At 44.7% G+C, this 16,216-nt stretch overlaps 1 protein-coding gene across 3 annotated transcripts in view; it reads right to left on the bottom strand.

The window, feature by feature from the left end:
- The window catches only part of cabin1 (calcineurin binding protein 1), a 483,310-nt gene extending 472,004 nt beyond the window's left edge, over positions 1–11,306 (bottom strand). For all 3 annotated transcript variants that reach the window (XM_068005469.1, XM_068005470.1, XM_068005468.1), the window contains exons 1-3: positions 10,956–11,306; positions 3,076–3,165; positions 2,688–2,801 (exon numbers count right to left, since the gene is read on the bottom strand). In XM_068005469.1, the coding sequence (XP_067861570.1) occupies positions 2,688–2,801; positions 3,076–3,165; positions 10,956–10,958 (207 nt within the window). In that variant the 5' untranslated portion in view covers positions 10,959–11,306. The remainder of the gene's footprint in view (positions 1–2,687; positions 2,802–3,075; positions 3,166–10,955) is intronic.
- Positions 11,307–16,216: the final 4,910 nt, after the last annotated feature.

Genomic DNA, 16,216 nt, shown 5'->3' on the forward strand with positions numbered 1-16,216 from the left:
CCACATGTAGCAAGACCTGGTCAATATCCAGGCTTGGACTGATAAATGGCAAATAACATTTGCACCACACAAGTGCCAGGCAATGACTGTCTCATTGAGCCTAACCACCACCTCCTGACATTCAATGGCATTACCACTGCCGAGTCCGCCACCAACACCCTGGGGGTCAGCGTTGACCAGAAACTCACCAGCCACATAGACTCCGTGGCAACTAGAGGTCAGAGGCTGGATAGTCTGTGGCGAGTGACTCACCTCCTGACTCCCCAAAGCCTTGCCATCATCTACAAGGCACAAGTCAGGAGTGTGATGGAATACTCTCCATTTGCTTGGATGAGTGCAGCTGCAACAACACTCAAGAAGCTCAACAGCATCCAGCACAATCTGCTTGATCGACACCCCATCCACTAATCTTTCCACATAGCTCATCCTCTTCACACTTGGAATTAATCTTACTGTTCTACTGCTTCTGTATTATGGATGTTAACCCACTCACTTGTAAGGACAGGTTTAGATTCAAATTAAACCTAGTGGGGTTAATTCAGTAATTCAATTATTTGGTATCTAATTTTTAGCACCAAATGGGGCATATAACAATAAGAAATTGTTTTGGACAGTGTCTCAGTTGCCAGAGTTGTGTATGTGTGAGTGCGTAAATTCATACCAGATGACCTACTGACATTGCTGCAGAACACCTAATCTTAATCTGAACTTTATATATCACTCCATTCAAAAATCTGTAAGAAACACTTAAATGGTGAAACAAAATGGTTCTAAGGAATGCACATGTAACCACTAAAGAGAACACTTGCAAAGGGACAAAATGAATTTTCCTTTCATGGTTCCTTAACAAATTTTTTAAGCTGACTTAAGTGCAGCATTCAATAGAGGCACAATTTTTATTTATCTAGAATTGCAAAATAGATCTTAAATATTTTATAACATTAATTGTGCAAATATTTTGCGATGGGAGCAAACTGCCTGGATTTAAACTCCGGGAGGGGGGGGTGAATTGGAAAGGGGCTGTTTTTGGGCGCAGGTAGCATGATATGCTATTACCCCACGCCCAATGGCCCCTGCGTAGGCAGGACACAAGTTTGGGCCCACCGGAAGACTCACCTGCAATCGGCGTTCCTTTCCAGGCCTTGCACATGGAATCAATGCAATTTGCATTTTCCACCACCAGGGGAGCTCAATCTCTTAAAGGGAGGGTGCTTCTTAGAAATCTCTTAAAGACAGCTGGTACCTTTTATTTGCTGAAAATAACAGTCTACTGTCTGCACTGAGTCTGAACGGAGATCAAAAATTTCACACGTAAAACATAGAGGCAGGTTCCATCCCTATGTTTACACACTGATGAGTTTTGTTAAAACATTGAATAAAGTTTGCGCACTACTAAATTCCACATCCTCCAATCTGCACGCCAGACCTCACCAATCTGCTGATTTGAGTTGGTACCAGGCCTGCAAGGTTCTCTGCTGATGCACTAGAGACCTTTGTGCAAGAGGTGGACAGAAGGAGGGACATCCTATATCTGCAGTGGGGGAGGTGGAGGGGCAAGAGGCCCTCCAGACATATATCCAAAAGGCAGTGGGAGACTAAGTCAATGCCAGGCGCACAGCATCATGAACATGGATGCAGTGCAGGGAGAAGTTCAATGCTTTAACATGAGTGGTCAAGGTGAGTGAGGTGAACTGTCAAGTGACGTCTCCTACCAACCGCACCACGCACTACACCCCCATCACCCACATACCAACAAACTCACTCTTTCCATCAGTACTCAACTCTTCCAACCAGATACTTCCTCTCACCCTTACACATTACCACTGTTTCAAGCCGCCCACCCACAACTCACAGGCCGCACACGCTGGCAGCTATTCAACCATGACAGGCACATCACCCAGATACACGTCCCATTTTCTTGCAGGAGAAGGTGACACGTAACAGGAGGCAGCAAGTAGCATTTAGCCCCTCGAGCCTGTTCCGCCATTCATTGAGATCATGGTGGACCTGTGACCTCACTCCATATACCCGCCTTACCCCATATCCCTTAATACCCTTGGTTCACAGAAATCTATCAATCTCAGATTTAACTTTCACAAGTGAGCTAGCATCAACTGCCGTCTGCAGAAGAGCGTTCCAAATGTCTCCCACCCTTTGCGTGTAGAAGCATTTCCTAACTTCACTCCTGCACGTCCTGGCTCTAAATGTTAGGCTATGTCCCCACGTCCTAGTATTCAAATCTAGGAGATCTCCAAAAACGGTTACAAACGTCTCGGCAGTCAGAAACAATAATCCAGCCACTAACTTGTAAATCCTGCATGGTCCCTTTAAATAGCGCTGGTGGGGGGTCCTCCACGCAATCGAAGATATGTTCAGATGGTCAGTATTAAGACTGTGCGTTGAGTTGAGCGTCAAGTGCCAAAATGGTGTCTATCACTTTAAATCAGCGTTGCACACTGATTGAAGCCATTTTCTCCCTACTTTACATGATTCCAGCATTCGTTATCTGCGCCTGGTATATTCGTTACCTATACCAAGATGGCGTCTGGCGCACGTCGCGCAGGAAATGTGCATGACATGCGCCAGATGCCATCTTAGATGTCGGAGAGGCCATGTAGCGCCAAAACAACGGGCGCTGCATGGCCCAATTTAGCGCCCCAGTTTCCTACATGCTTTGTAATGCTCACCTCTTTCAGCAGCTGTGTATTCAAGAGTTCGTGGTAAGCCTTTGCAGACTCTTCATAGCGATCATGTTTCTGTAGATCTAATGCTTTGTGGTACAGAGAAAATGCTTCAGCTTCCTGTTTTGAAGAAACATAAGACAGGTAAATTACTTTGGGTTAGAGCCTGGACAGCGGCCTCCAATGAGCACACTTGGTGTGCATTATACATCTCCAGCTGAAAAATAAAATAAACTGCTTGGGACAATATTAGGTGGTTACCAGACCACTTAATATAAGAGGGCGCTCCAATGGCCTGGAAGATCCTAGAGTTCTGTCCCCAGTTTGTGCTGAGTTAGCTGATCTCAGCTGGATTGCTATAATTGGCACAATACACTACGTTAACGGTACAAACCTGAGCCTCTTTTGTTTGAGTTTTGTGGCTCTTGAAGGATTCCTCACAGTCTTCCACCACCGTAGTGTCGTTTAAAGCTGCAATACGGATCTAGTAAAACAAACATAAAAAAAGACAAGCGACTATCACAAAAACAATTAATCAGGTTTAGCACAAGCATATGCAAAACAGGTACATATCCTAGAATCTGTCAGATTCAGCATTGTGGTGCTACACAATGTATCTTCTGTACAACTATGAGGGAATAGAATGAAAGAGGCAGGAGCAAGTTACTAAGCAATAATGCATCTCACTGGTTTGGGGATGTATTAGCTATTTCAATAATACCTAGCCTACACTTTTTGTACATTGCTGCTCCAATGCACAAAACATCTGGTGAACAATAAGAAAACTAATTGGCAACGTTAATTTATAATGTACTCTGATATTTATTTCAGAGATTCACAAATACGGTTGCATTTTCATGGGCAGCATGGTTTTAATCTCTTCCTTTCTAGGGCTAGATTTTCCTCCTTTTACAACTTCACAGGAAAATAATTAGTGCAAAGCAGAAAATACCACTTTACACTAACATTTAATGCTTCACTAAAATCAAAGAAGAGGAAAATATAGCCTAGGTCTCCCAGTACCACATACTACAAATCATCCAAGAGCACAAATAAGTATTTTGCGCCAGCCATCTACCAAAGATAATATAACTAGCTGATCAGAAGTGCACTTTCCAATGTCATGACATGGTAGCAGACTCCTTTTGTCACCATCTACTCCAGCAGACCCCAGGCCTACTTCTCTTACTCCCTCCTCCCATAATTAATTTGGTTCCTCTGCTCTTGAACCATTTTTTAAAAACATTATCATCTCTGATCCCCAACTTCTCTGTTGCAATCTTTTTTTCCTCTCCCAATTTTAACAAAACTACTATATAGTCATTGCTCCATTGAGCTTTCCTCTCTTATTCTCTCATTAGTCCAAGGGCTTTAAAGTCTAGAATATCAACGCGGCTAGCACATCACAAGCTGCCCTGCGAGGGTTCTTCCCACCGCAATGAAAGCGGATGTCCATTGTATAACTTATGAGGAAGCTCTGTAACATCTGCTGGAAGGTGTTACCTAGAGGCCAGTTACCAGAATATATTCAGGGTTCAGTACATAACAGGATTGGGTTGCAGGGTGTTACACAGCTGCTCTGCACTTCCAACTGGTGGACTCACCATTTAATAGGGTATGTTTGTGTCTGCCACACTCTGGCAAGGAGGATAGGGTCAATGCAAAATTTTCATGCCTCCAGCAAGGGATTCCTGGTACCTGCTATTGCCCCAATGAGGGCTCAAACTTTCACATCAGTTGTCTAATGATAAAAAAAAATTGTTATTTTCCTTGGATAGGGGCAGATAAACAGGGTCGAGGTAGCTTCAAAAGGGGACACCTTCCAATGGAAGGTTGGAACAGACAAACCTAGTAACCTGACACTTGAAACAAGCAGGTCTGAAGTACTCTTGGGCACTCTTGAAAGTTGGCCGGACAACCTGTCTCATTAATGGTTCCTGAAGGGGTAGACCCATAACTCATTCAGCTCTGGGTAACCCTGCAAGCGCTAAAGGTAGGGTGGTGCTGGCTAGACAAGCAGTAGGAAACTTATTAATGCTAGTAACGTGCAGTTTTAGCTGATTAAACACCAGCAATACTCCTGCACACACTTGGGGGTCTTTAAGCCTTGGTTCTTGCTGCCCTGTGCTAAGCCCTATGGACTTATGTCAGTGGGTGTGTCCCTACAGGGAGAGGGTGTGCACTCCATATCAGGAAAACGGTGTGGATTTCTCAGTAGCTTGGTGTGGAGACTCTTAAGCAGAGTGATGGGTTTCTGCATGTTTCTGATACCCAGCTAACAAAAAAGCACCAAGTACAGTGCTACGTGCCCACCCAGCTCACTGAATTCTCACTATATTGAAAGCAAGACATTCAAAATGTTATGTTATTTAAACAAATTCTCAAAAAGCCAAAATATACACTCCAATTAAAAAGCGAGATCAGATCTGTGGTGAGCCCAATTCTGGAATATGCTGTGCAGGTTTGGACACACTACTTCAAAAAGGATATAGATGTATTACAAAGAGTTCAGAGAAGAGTGGCCAGGGAGACTCCAAGCCCATAACTCTGCTTAAGAGTCTTTAATTAGTGCAGCGAAGCAGAGCACCTATATAAAGAGTGGGGCTGAAACTGCTGCAGAGCACATTGGGAGCGGAGTGAAGCACCTTTAGACAATGGCACAGAAAACAAAGGGAAAGAAACTGAAAGTGATGTCAGCAGTGACGATCGAGTGGTGGGGCCTGAGGATTAGAAGCTAACTATTTATTTATCTTCATATTTAACTATGTAGGAGTTAAGGAGCTACAAAACTAAATGTATAGATTTATATAACATGAGAGCTAAGCTAAACTTCAGGTAAGCAGACAGTAAATCTAAGTAAAATGATGGAACAGCTGAGATCCGTTGCCTGCAATTCCTGTGCCATGAAGGAACTCCAGGATGCTTCATGTGTCCTGGATAACCACGTGTGCAGGGAGTGCCTCCAGCTGCTCGAGCTCATGCTCAGGGTTTCTGGAGTCACTGCAGGACATAGGGGAGGCTGAAAGTTTCCTGAATCGCTAGTTCTAGGAGGTGGTCACCCCGCAGCTACAGAGAGTTCAGGAGGATAGTAAGGAGTGGCCATCCGACAGGATAGGAAGAGGCAGGCAGTGTGGAATCCTCCGGGAACGTGACGTTCACAAACCGGTTTTCAGTACTGAGTGTGGGTGACGACACCTCGGGGGAGTGCAATCCAGAGCAAAGCCACGGCACCATGGAGCAAAGGACAACACAGAGGGGCACAGCAAAGTGTTGAAAGTGGTCATATGGGATTCAACAGTCAGGGCCGACGTGAGTTCCACATGGTGTGTTGCCTCCCTGGTGTCAGGGTAAAGGATGTCATGGAACAGGTGCAGAATATTCAGCCGGTGGGGGGGAGGAACAGCCAGAAGTTGTGGTCCATGTTAGAACCAACAACATGAGAAGGAAAAGGGTCCTGCAGTCAGAGTTTCAGAAGCTAGGGAGAAAATTAAAGAGCAGGATCTCAAAGGTGGTAATCTCTGGATTACTCCCAGTGCCACATGCTAATGAGTATGGGAGCAATAAGATAAGGCAGGTTAATATGTGGCTGGAGAAATGGTGCAGAAGGGAGGGCTTCAAATTCCTGGGGCATTAGGACCAATTCTGGGGAAGGGGAGACATGTACAAGATGGACTGATTGCACCTGGACATGGCTGGGACCAATGTCCTTGCAGGAGGTTAACTAGTGCTGTGGGGGAGGATTTGAACTAATTTGGCAGGGGGAAGAGGAACCAGGATAAAGCATTAGAGAAGAGATACAAGGTGAACAGAGAACCTGGAGAGACAAACAGCAATAGAATAAAGAGTAGTTCAGAAACAGGAGGGATCAGACAAGGGAGGAAATGCGAGGCAGACGAAGATGGGTTTGGAATGCATGTACACAAATACACGGGGCGTGGTAAGTAAAGTTGATAAGTTGCAGGAACAAGTAGCCACATGGGACTATGATATAGTGGCAATAACTGAGACCTGGGTCAAACAAGGGGAGGAATGGGCACTTAATATTCCTGGCTACAATGTATTGAGGAAAGATAGGGAAGGAAAAAAAGGGGTGGAAGATCAAAGATACTGTTACAGTACTAAAAAAGGAAGATGTAGTTGAGGGTTCAAAGACAGAACCGATTTGCTTAGAATTAAGAAACAATAGAGGAGCTATTACACTGCTGGGTGTATACTATAGGCCACTAAATGGTGGGAAGGAGATAGAGGAGCAAATTGCAGAAAGATGCAATAATTTTAGAGTAGTGATCATGGGGAACTTCACTTATCCTAATATAGACTTGGAAAATAACAGTGTAAAGGGCAAAGAAAGGGAGGAATTCCTGAAATGTGTACAAAAGAACTTTCTTGATTAGTATGTTTCCAGCCCAACGAGGAAGGAAGTAGTGCTGGGATCTAGTTCCGGGGAATGAAATGGGGCAAGTGGAGCATGTTTCACTTGGGGGAGCATTTGGAGAACAGTGATCACAATACCATTAGTTTAGAGTATTTATGGAAAAGAACAAAACAAAAAAATCAAATGTGAAAAAACTCAACTGGAGGAGGGTTAATTTCAGTGAGTTAAAAAGGGATCTGGCCCAGGTGGATTGGAATCAAAGATTGGCAGGTAAAACAGTAAATGAGCAATGGGAGGCCTTCAAAGAGGAGATAGTTCGGGTACACAGTAGACACATTCCCACGAGGGGGAAGGGAAAGGCATCTTAAGCTAGAGCTCCCTAGATGACTAAAGATGCAGAAATTAAAATGAAACAGAAAAAGGAGACATCAGATAAATATCAGGTTCAGTATTCAGTAGAAAACCAAGCTGAATACAAAAAGTACAGGGGACAACTGAAAAAGTCTTTTATAAACATATAAATAGTAAAAGAATAGTCAAAGGGAGGGTGGGGTTGATTAGGGACCAAAAAGGAGATCTTCTTGTGGAGGCAGAGTGCACAGATGAGGTACTAAATGAGTACTTTGCATCTGTGCATTGTTCACTAAAGGATGCCAATGCCACAGTAAAGGAGGTGGTAGCAGAGAAATTGAATAGGATAAAAATAGATAAAGAGGTATTTAAAAGGTTGGTGGTGCTCAAAACTAGAAGTCACTCGGTCCAGATAGAATGCATCCTCGGTTGTTGAGGGAAGTAACGGTGGAAATTGCAGCCACAATCTTCCAATCCTCCTTAGATATGGGAGTGGCGCCAGAGGACTGGATGTTGCACCCTTGTTCAAAAACGGGGAGAGGGATAAACCCGGCAATTACAGACCAGTCAGCCTAACGTCGGTGATGGGAAAACTTTGAGAGATAATAATCCGGGACAAAATTAATTGGCACTTGGAACAATATGGGTTAATAAATTAAAGCCAGCACGGATTTGCTAAAGGAAAATCGTGTTTGACTAACTTGATTGAGTTCTTTGATGAAGTACCGGAATGGGTAATGAGGTTGATGTTGTGTAAATGGACTTTCAAAAGGTATTTAATAAAGTACCACATAATAGACTTGTTAGCAAAATTGAAGCCAATGGGATTAAAGGGGCAGTGGCTGCGTGGATACAAAATTGGCTAAGGGATAGAAAGCAGAGAGTAGTGGTGAACAGTTTTTTAGACTGGAGAGTGTACAGGGGTTGGTGTTGGGACCACTGGGATAGACTGGTGAAATGGGTAGACACATGGCAGATGAAATTTAACGCACGGAAGTGTGAAGTGATTCATTTTGGTAGGAAGATAGAGTAAAGGCACTATAAACGAAATTGTATAATTTTGAAGGGAGTGCAGGAACAGAGAGACCTGGGGGTGCAAATACGCAAGTCTTTGAAGGTGGCAGGACAAGTTGAGATGGCTGTTAAAAAGGCATACGGGATCCTCGGCTTTATAAATAGAGGCATAGAGTACAAAAGGAAGTTATGTTAAACCTTTATAAAACACTGGTCAGGCCCCAACTGGAGTATTGTGGCCAATTCTGGGCACCAAACTTTAGGAAGGATGTCAAGACCTTAAAGACAGTGCAGAGGAGTTTACTAGAACGGTACCTGGGATGAGGGACTTCAGTTATATGGAGAGACTGGAGAAACTGGGGTTGTTCTCCTTAAAACAGAGGTGGGGAGGTTATGGGGAGGTTATGGGGAGATTGATAGAGGTGTTCAAAATCATGAAGGATTTTGATAAGAATAAATAAGGAGAAACTGTTTCCAGTGGCAGAAGGGTCGGCAACCAGAGGAGACAGATTTAAGGTAATTGACAAAAGAATCAAGGCGACATGAGCAAAAAAAAATATGCAGCGAACAGTTATGATCTGGAATGCACTGCCTGAAAGGGTGGTGGAAGCAGATTCAATAGTAACTTTCAAAAGGGAATTGGATAAATACTTGAAAGGGAAAGATTTGCAGGGCTACGGGGAAAGAGCCGGGGAGTGGGATTAATTGGATCGCTCTTTCAAAGAGCCGGCACAGGCACAATGAGCCAAATGGTCTCCTTCTGTGCTGTATCATTCTGTGATTCCATGAAATGCTTCATTGTTGGAGGTTCCATCTTTGGAATGAGCCATTAAACTAAGGCCCTTGGATGGATATATATTACAGTCTCCTAGATTACGTGCTCCAAGTCCTGGAGTGAGGCTTAAACCCACAACCTTCTGATTCAAAGGCAAGAGTGCTACCAATGAGCCATGACTATAGGAAAAATTGCACTAACCCAATGCTGTCCGATACAATTCTGGTGTGATGCTCTTAATTCATACACTGATATTGCTGCGACCACTACCAGTGACAGACCAGCAAGCACCTGTATTTTACTCAAGTAGACATAGTACAAAAACGTCACCCCTATTATGCCTTACTAAAATTAGAGTGGAAAATGTCTCCAGTGCAGTTGCTAAAAAAATTCCACAAGCTTATAGTTGCTGAAACTCTAGTGACAAGAGTTATTCAGGGTATCTTTACATTTACCTCAAAAACAGGATGTTATACTGTGAGCAGGACAGCAAACCTCTCAACACTCCACCAGCATTATCATACAGTAAGAGAGAAGGAGCATTCCTTCCACAGGCACACACATGTCATCACTTCAGCATTGAGGAGGAGGAAGAGGAGAAAGGCTTCACATGTGGACTAGCTGTAATGAAATCATTAACATATTCTTTATAAACACATCTACAATTTCACTACTGTCATGGTGCATTGGAAACCTTCCTCCCAAATATTCACTGACAATTCCAGTGTTCAGCTCCATTCACAACACCTCCAAGAATGAAGCAGTCCAGGCCAGCCTACAGTAACGCTTGGACAACATTCAGGATTGGGCTGAAAGTGGCAGATAACATTCGCACATCAGTGGTCATCTCCATCAAGAGAAAGCACAACCACCTTCCCCTGACCCTCAAACATCACCATCACCACAATTTGGGCATCACCACTGAAGCTTAACTGGACCAGCTATATCAACACCATAGCCACAAAAGCAGCACACAAGATGGGTAGTCTGACAAGTGACCTCTCAAAGCCTCTCCTCCAAATACAGGACTGAATCCTCACTTGCCTGAATGGTTGCAGCAGCAACAACATTCAAGAAGCTTGATACCATCCAGAGCAAAGTGATCCACATGATCATCGCCCTTGCTTCTAGATTCAATATCCATCCCCTTCATTACCGGTGTATCGTGTGTGCAGTATGTGCTATCTACAAGATGCATTGCAGTGACTGATCAAGGTTACTTTGACAGCACCTACCAGCACTGCAACCTCTACCACCACCAAGGACAACAGCAACAATGTCATGGGAACACCATCATGTTAGTTCCCCTCCAAGTCATACACTTGGGCATATATCATCAATCCTCGATCATCACTGGATCAAATCCTGGAATTCCCCACCTAACTCTATTGTAGGAGCCCTATCACCACAGGACTGCGGCGGCTCAAGGAGAGGGCCTTCTCGAACCACATCATATACCATCAGTAAAATTTGCCAGTTGACAGGCTGTAATGCTACTAATCCAACAGTGCACTGTCATGCTCAGCACAGATGGGTGGCACCTCCTGCCCAACAGGCTACCATCACGGTACTGACAGCGTGACAGCCTCGTCCGCTCGGGGGTTATTTAAGCGCCGAGAATTATTAAAGTTCGACAGCTTCAAACCTCCTTCACCTGCCCAGGTACCACCGCCATCACTGCACCCTCATTCAGCCGGCCCGCGGCTGCAGCTGAGCCGGGATAGACCGTTGCTGCATTCCCCTCCTCGCCCTCACTCACCATCCTGCGCCGCCGCTGCTGGTCTCCGCTCCACGGTGAGAGACGCTCCGGAGACCTCAAGGCCCGGACTCCACAGACCCAGGGACGCGGCCGCTACAACCGCACTGACAGGTACCAAGCGGCATCAGGTTAGTATGGGAGGCCGGAGCCGCACAGCTGGCCTGAGGAGAACAGCAGCGGGTAAGGAGAGAGTCACGGAGCCCGATCCCGGGCAGTGTGGGCGCCGACTCCAGGCTCAGGGTGATCCCCACTCCTCACACAGTCGCCCGATGCTCTGCAGGATCAGGATCAGGGTCAGGCCCAGGCCCGGCCTCTCCTCCCTCTCTCGGTTTCCATGGGTCTGTCCCCACACCACAATAACCCGCCTTCCCAGTGGCTCGTCGCTCAACACAAGCAACCAATCAAATCTCACGGCTCTTCTTTTTCCCAGCCAATTGGAATCTAATCCTTGCTGAAGGCTGTAGTGGAGAGCTGGGTCGTGGCTCAGACTGCCCTCAGACATTGCTTCATTCATTCATGGGATGTGGGCATCGCTGGCGAGGCCGGCGTTTATTGCCCATCCCCAATTGCCCTTGAGAAGGTGGTGGTGAGCCGCCTTTCTTGAACCGCTGCAGTCCGTGTGGTGATGGTTCTCCCACAGTGCTGTTAGGGGAAGGGAGTTCCAGGATTTTGACCCAGCAACAATGAAGGAACGGCGATATATTTCCCGCTATGTGTCTGCGTAAAATGGGCACGTAACAGGAGGGCTTTTAAAGCTGGGGCTGGCTGGGTATCTCTCTGCTTATGTATTAAACATTCTGCATTCTTGTTCCTCCGCTATATTGTTGCTGACATTCCATGTAGTCAACGCATTTTGGAGGCTGGGAATCCCTTTTGGGTATTTCCTTAGTGCTGCATCAATTGGATGAGGGGGCTAGTTCCTGTCCTCCTTGGGACTAATGCCCATCCTTCCTGGGGGTAGTTCTTTAATGAAGGTAGATGTATATATGGACTTTCAAAAGGCATTTGATAAAGTACCACATAACAGACTTATTCGGAAAATAGAAGTACATTGGATTAAAGAGATGGTGGTAACTTGGGTATGTAATTGGCTAAGGGATAGGAGGCAGAGAGTAGTGGTGAATGGATGTTTTTCTGACTGGAGAGAAGTATGCAGTGGGGTCCTGTGGAAATGCATGAAGGGATACTTGACCATATTAACTCTCTCTCTAATTCACCTAACTCACGAATGTGGAAATGCATGAAGGGATACTTGACCATATTAACTGACTACCTAATTCACTTAAACTCACAGAATGAAGTTTCTCATGAAAACACATAGAAGCACAATTGTGTAATTACTTTGAGTTTTTCATGCTGATAGCTGTCCTCCCTTTAGATAGAGAGGTAGCTGACTACAGGAATAAATGACCATATAGCCTTGAGACTAGCTACAGACCTACTGATAATAAAGACAGTTTCTTAGGGAAAAATCACTTTCCCAGGCCTGCGTCCAAGATATCAAGATGGCTATGGGAACTCGAGGGTGGGTTCCCTATTTTGATTGACCAACTACCTGAGCCAATAAAGAATGTACGTGTACGCCCATTTTCTGTGACAGGTGGGCGTTGTTACTGAGCTGTATAAACGTGAGCTGTTTCTTGAACTCGGCGAAGACGTATCCTCAACCATTGTCTTGAGGTGCCCTTCCACTTGTATACAAGTAAATAAATTCTCTCTTGTACTACTTTGTTTGGGTGTTAATGCATTGTATAGAATAAGTAATATTAAGTTTCCACAGTCCCCTAGGGATTGCTTTTAGGACCATTGCTTTTCTTGTTATATATAAATGACTTGGACTTGGGTATAGGGAGTACAATTTCAAAATTTGCAGATGATATAAAACTTGGCAATGTAGTAAATAGTGAGCAGGATAGTAGCAGACTTCAGGAGGACATAGACAGACTGGTGTAATGGGCAGACACATGGCAGATGCAGTTTAATGCAGATAAGTGTGAAGTGATGCACTTTGGGAGGAACAACATGGAGAGGTAGTGTAATTTAAATGGGACTATTTTGAGGGGGGTGGAAGAGCAGAGGGACCTGGGGGTGAATATTCACAAATCTTTGAAGGTGGCAGGACAAGTTGATAAGGCAGTTAGAAAGCGTATGGGATACTTGGCTTTGTAAATAGGGGCATTGAATACAAAAACAAGGAAGTCATGCTAAACCTTTCAAAATCACTAGTTAGGCCTCAGCTGGAGTATTGTGTACAATTCTGGGCACCACACTTTAGGATGTCAAGGCCTTGGAGAGGGTATAGAGGAGGTTTACCAGGATGTTACCACAGATGAGGGGCTTCAGTTATGTGGAGAGATTGGAGAAGGTGGGATTGTTCTCCTTGGAGCAGAGAGGGTTAAGGGGAGACCTAATAAACATATTCAAAATTATGAGGGGTTTTGATAGAGCAAGTAGGGAGAAACTGTTTCCTTTGGCCAGTGAGTTGGTAACCAGATGTCATAGATTTAAAATAATTGGCAAACAAACTAGAGGTGAAATGAGGAGAAATTTTTTCACACAGAGGGTTGTTAAGATGTGGAACGCACTACCTGAAAAGGTGGTGGAATCAGATTCCATAGGAACTTCCAAAAGGCAATTGGACATGTACTTGAAGAGGACTATTTGCAGGGTTATGGGGAAGAAGCTGGGGTGTGGGACTAAATTGGACAGCTCTTTCAAAGTGCTGGCACAGGCATGACAGGCCGAATGGCCTTCCTCTGTGCTGTAAGATTCTATGAAATGAGGACGTTTTAGGGTTGGGGTGGCTTCAACGCCTGGTATTGTAAGCTCAGAACCAAATTAATGCATTGTTAGACTCACAAAGCTGAACCAGGAAGATCCATCGTACCCCAAGGCACTATTAATGATTGCCTGTGTCACAAATAGAACCTGGAGGTGTAGACCTTTCACGAGGGAGTAGGATTCTTCTTCTCCATTCCAGACAATTTTGCAAGCAAATGCTCCAGTGGATAGGGTGGTCCTAGCAGGGCAAGCAGTGGCACACAGTTTAAACAGGTTAAATTCTAGATGAAACATTTGCACACTCTTAGGGCTTGCCAAACAAAGCTATCAGTACTTCAGTAAGTGGGATGTATCCCTATAGGGAGAGAATATGCACTCCATATTGGGCAAATATTCAATTTGCCTTTTGAAGAGAGAGAGGAATCACATGGTACATTCCAGTGAGCTTTCATTGTAGTAGTGATGGTTCTCTGTTTGATCCCTAGGTCTTGCTATCATTTACCTTGATATTGGATAGGTAAATACACACTCTGGAACTTCGAGTCTGCTTACGTGAGTGATCAGTGACACCGAACCCCCAAATAGATTATCCTGCCTCAAACCCAAAAATTGTAACAGCCTGTAGGCAGAGTGAGAGAATACCAGAGGTACTAAATAAGTACTCTGTCAGTTTTCATAGATGAGGCGGATATTGGGATTGTTAGAATAGTTTGTGGAGGTTACTATTCTAAGAGAAATGGTGGTAAATTAGCTACTTAAATTTAAGAAAGAAATAAGTTTAATTTTCCAAAACTCTGTGGAAAGGAAAGGTGCCAGAAAACTGGACAGTGACTCAACAACAATAACTACTTGCATTTATATAGCGCCTTTAACGTAGTAAAACATCCCAAGGCACTTCACAGGAGCGTTATCAGACAAAATCTGACACCGAGCCACCTAAAGGAATAGTAGGACAGGTAACCTAAAGCTTGGTCAAAGGGGTAGGTTTTAAGGACCGTCTTAAAAGGAGGGAGAGGTAGAGAGGCGGAGAGGTTTAGGGAGGGAATTCCAGAGCTTAGGGCCTAGGCAGCCGAAGGCACGGCTACCAATGGTGGAGCGATTAAAATGGGGGATGCGCAAGAGGCAAGAATTGGGGGATTGCAGAGATCTCAGAGGGTTGTAGGGCTGGAGGAGGATAGAGATAGGGAGGGACGAGGCCATGGAGGGTTTTGAAAACAAGGATGAGAATTCTAAAATCGAGGCATTCCCTGACCAGTAGCCAATGCAGGCCAGCAAGCACAGGAGTGATGGGTGAATGGGACTTGGTGCGAGTTAGGATACGGGCAGCAGAGTTTTGGATGAGCTCAAGTTTATGGAGAATGGAAGATGGGAGGCCGGCCAGGAGAGCATTGGAATAGTCAAGTTTAGAGGTAACAAAGGCATGGATGAGGGTTTTAGCAGATGAGCTGAGGCAGGGGCACACAAATCTGTACACAGTACTCCCAACTGTGGCCTAAGCAGTGTCTTGTGCAGATTCATCATCACCTCCTTGCCTTTGTATTCTCTGCCCCAATGTAAAACCCAGGATCCCGTTTGCTCTTTTTATGGCTTTATCCTATGTTGGAAAGATCTGTCACAATTCTTTTTCTTGGTTGTACTTCATCTCAAATTGAGGTATCCTCTCTCTATAGTGACCAGATGATGGACTGTTCCACAATCCCTTGTAGTTCAGATAGGACCTGAAGTGTAAAAATTACATTTTGGTTTGCTTGTTATAGGAAGGCATAATATCTCCTATAACAGATGAGTTACATTGTTCTGTAATATTTTTAGATTTCCCGATACAGTGCTGCTGATAGTGAAAACAGACTAACAAAATAAGAACTGTCCCAAAGCAGAGGAAAGCAAGCAATCCCAGTCCCAGCTCCATCTGCCAGGAGAGACATTGTTCCGAAACACGATCACTCACGCTCTAGTACAGAGCGATGCTTCCAGGCTGTTGGGTTGGGAAGAGGGCTATTGGGCCTTGAGGATGAGGAGTGACTCTCCTCTGGGTACAGGGAAATTGGGCATGATTCACTTGTTCACTCGTCCCTGTGGAGAAGTTTACTTTAGCAGCACCGATTTTTAATTTGAGAAATCTAAGAGAAGCACCAAGCCCCATATATCATCACTGTATCCAGGAATGGAGTCCACCAAGTTGACCTTTCATGGAGAGCCCTGTAAAAACTGGGCAGTCACAGCTCCAGATATTGTAGCCTACTAATACAGGCCTGCTGGATGTCAAACAGCTGGATGTCTCGGGCTGCCGGATGTCTGAGACTCCTGGATGCCTCAGACTGTTGAATGCCATATGCTTGCTCCCATGTAGATATTGGTCAACACCGGAGAGTTGATACTCTCTCTGAAGCGGGTCCTTGCGCTAAGTTTAATCACAGTTACCACAGTCTGTGAATGAGGTCTGACATTTTATCTAAAATATAGCAGCCCAAGCTTTAGCA

Source organism: Heptranchias perlo, chromosome 25, assembly GCF_035084215.1.
Source record: "Heptranchias perlo isolate sHepPer1 chromosome 25, sHepPer1.hap1, whole genome shotgun sequence".
Lineage (NCBI taxonomy): Eukaryota > Metazoa > Chordata > Chondrichthyes > Hexanchiformes > Hexanchidae > Heptranchias > Heptranchias perlo.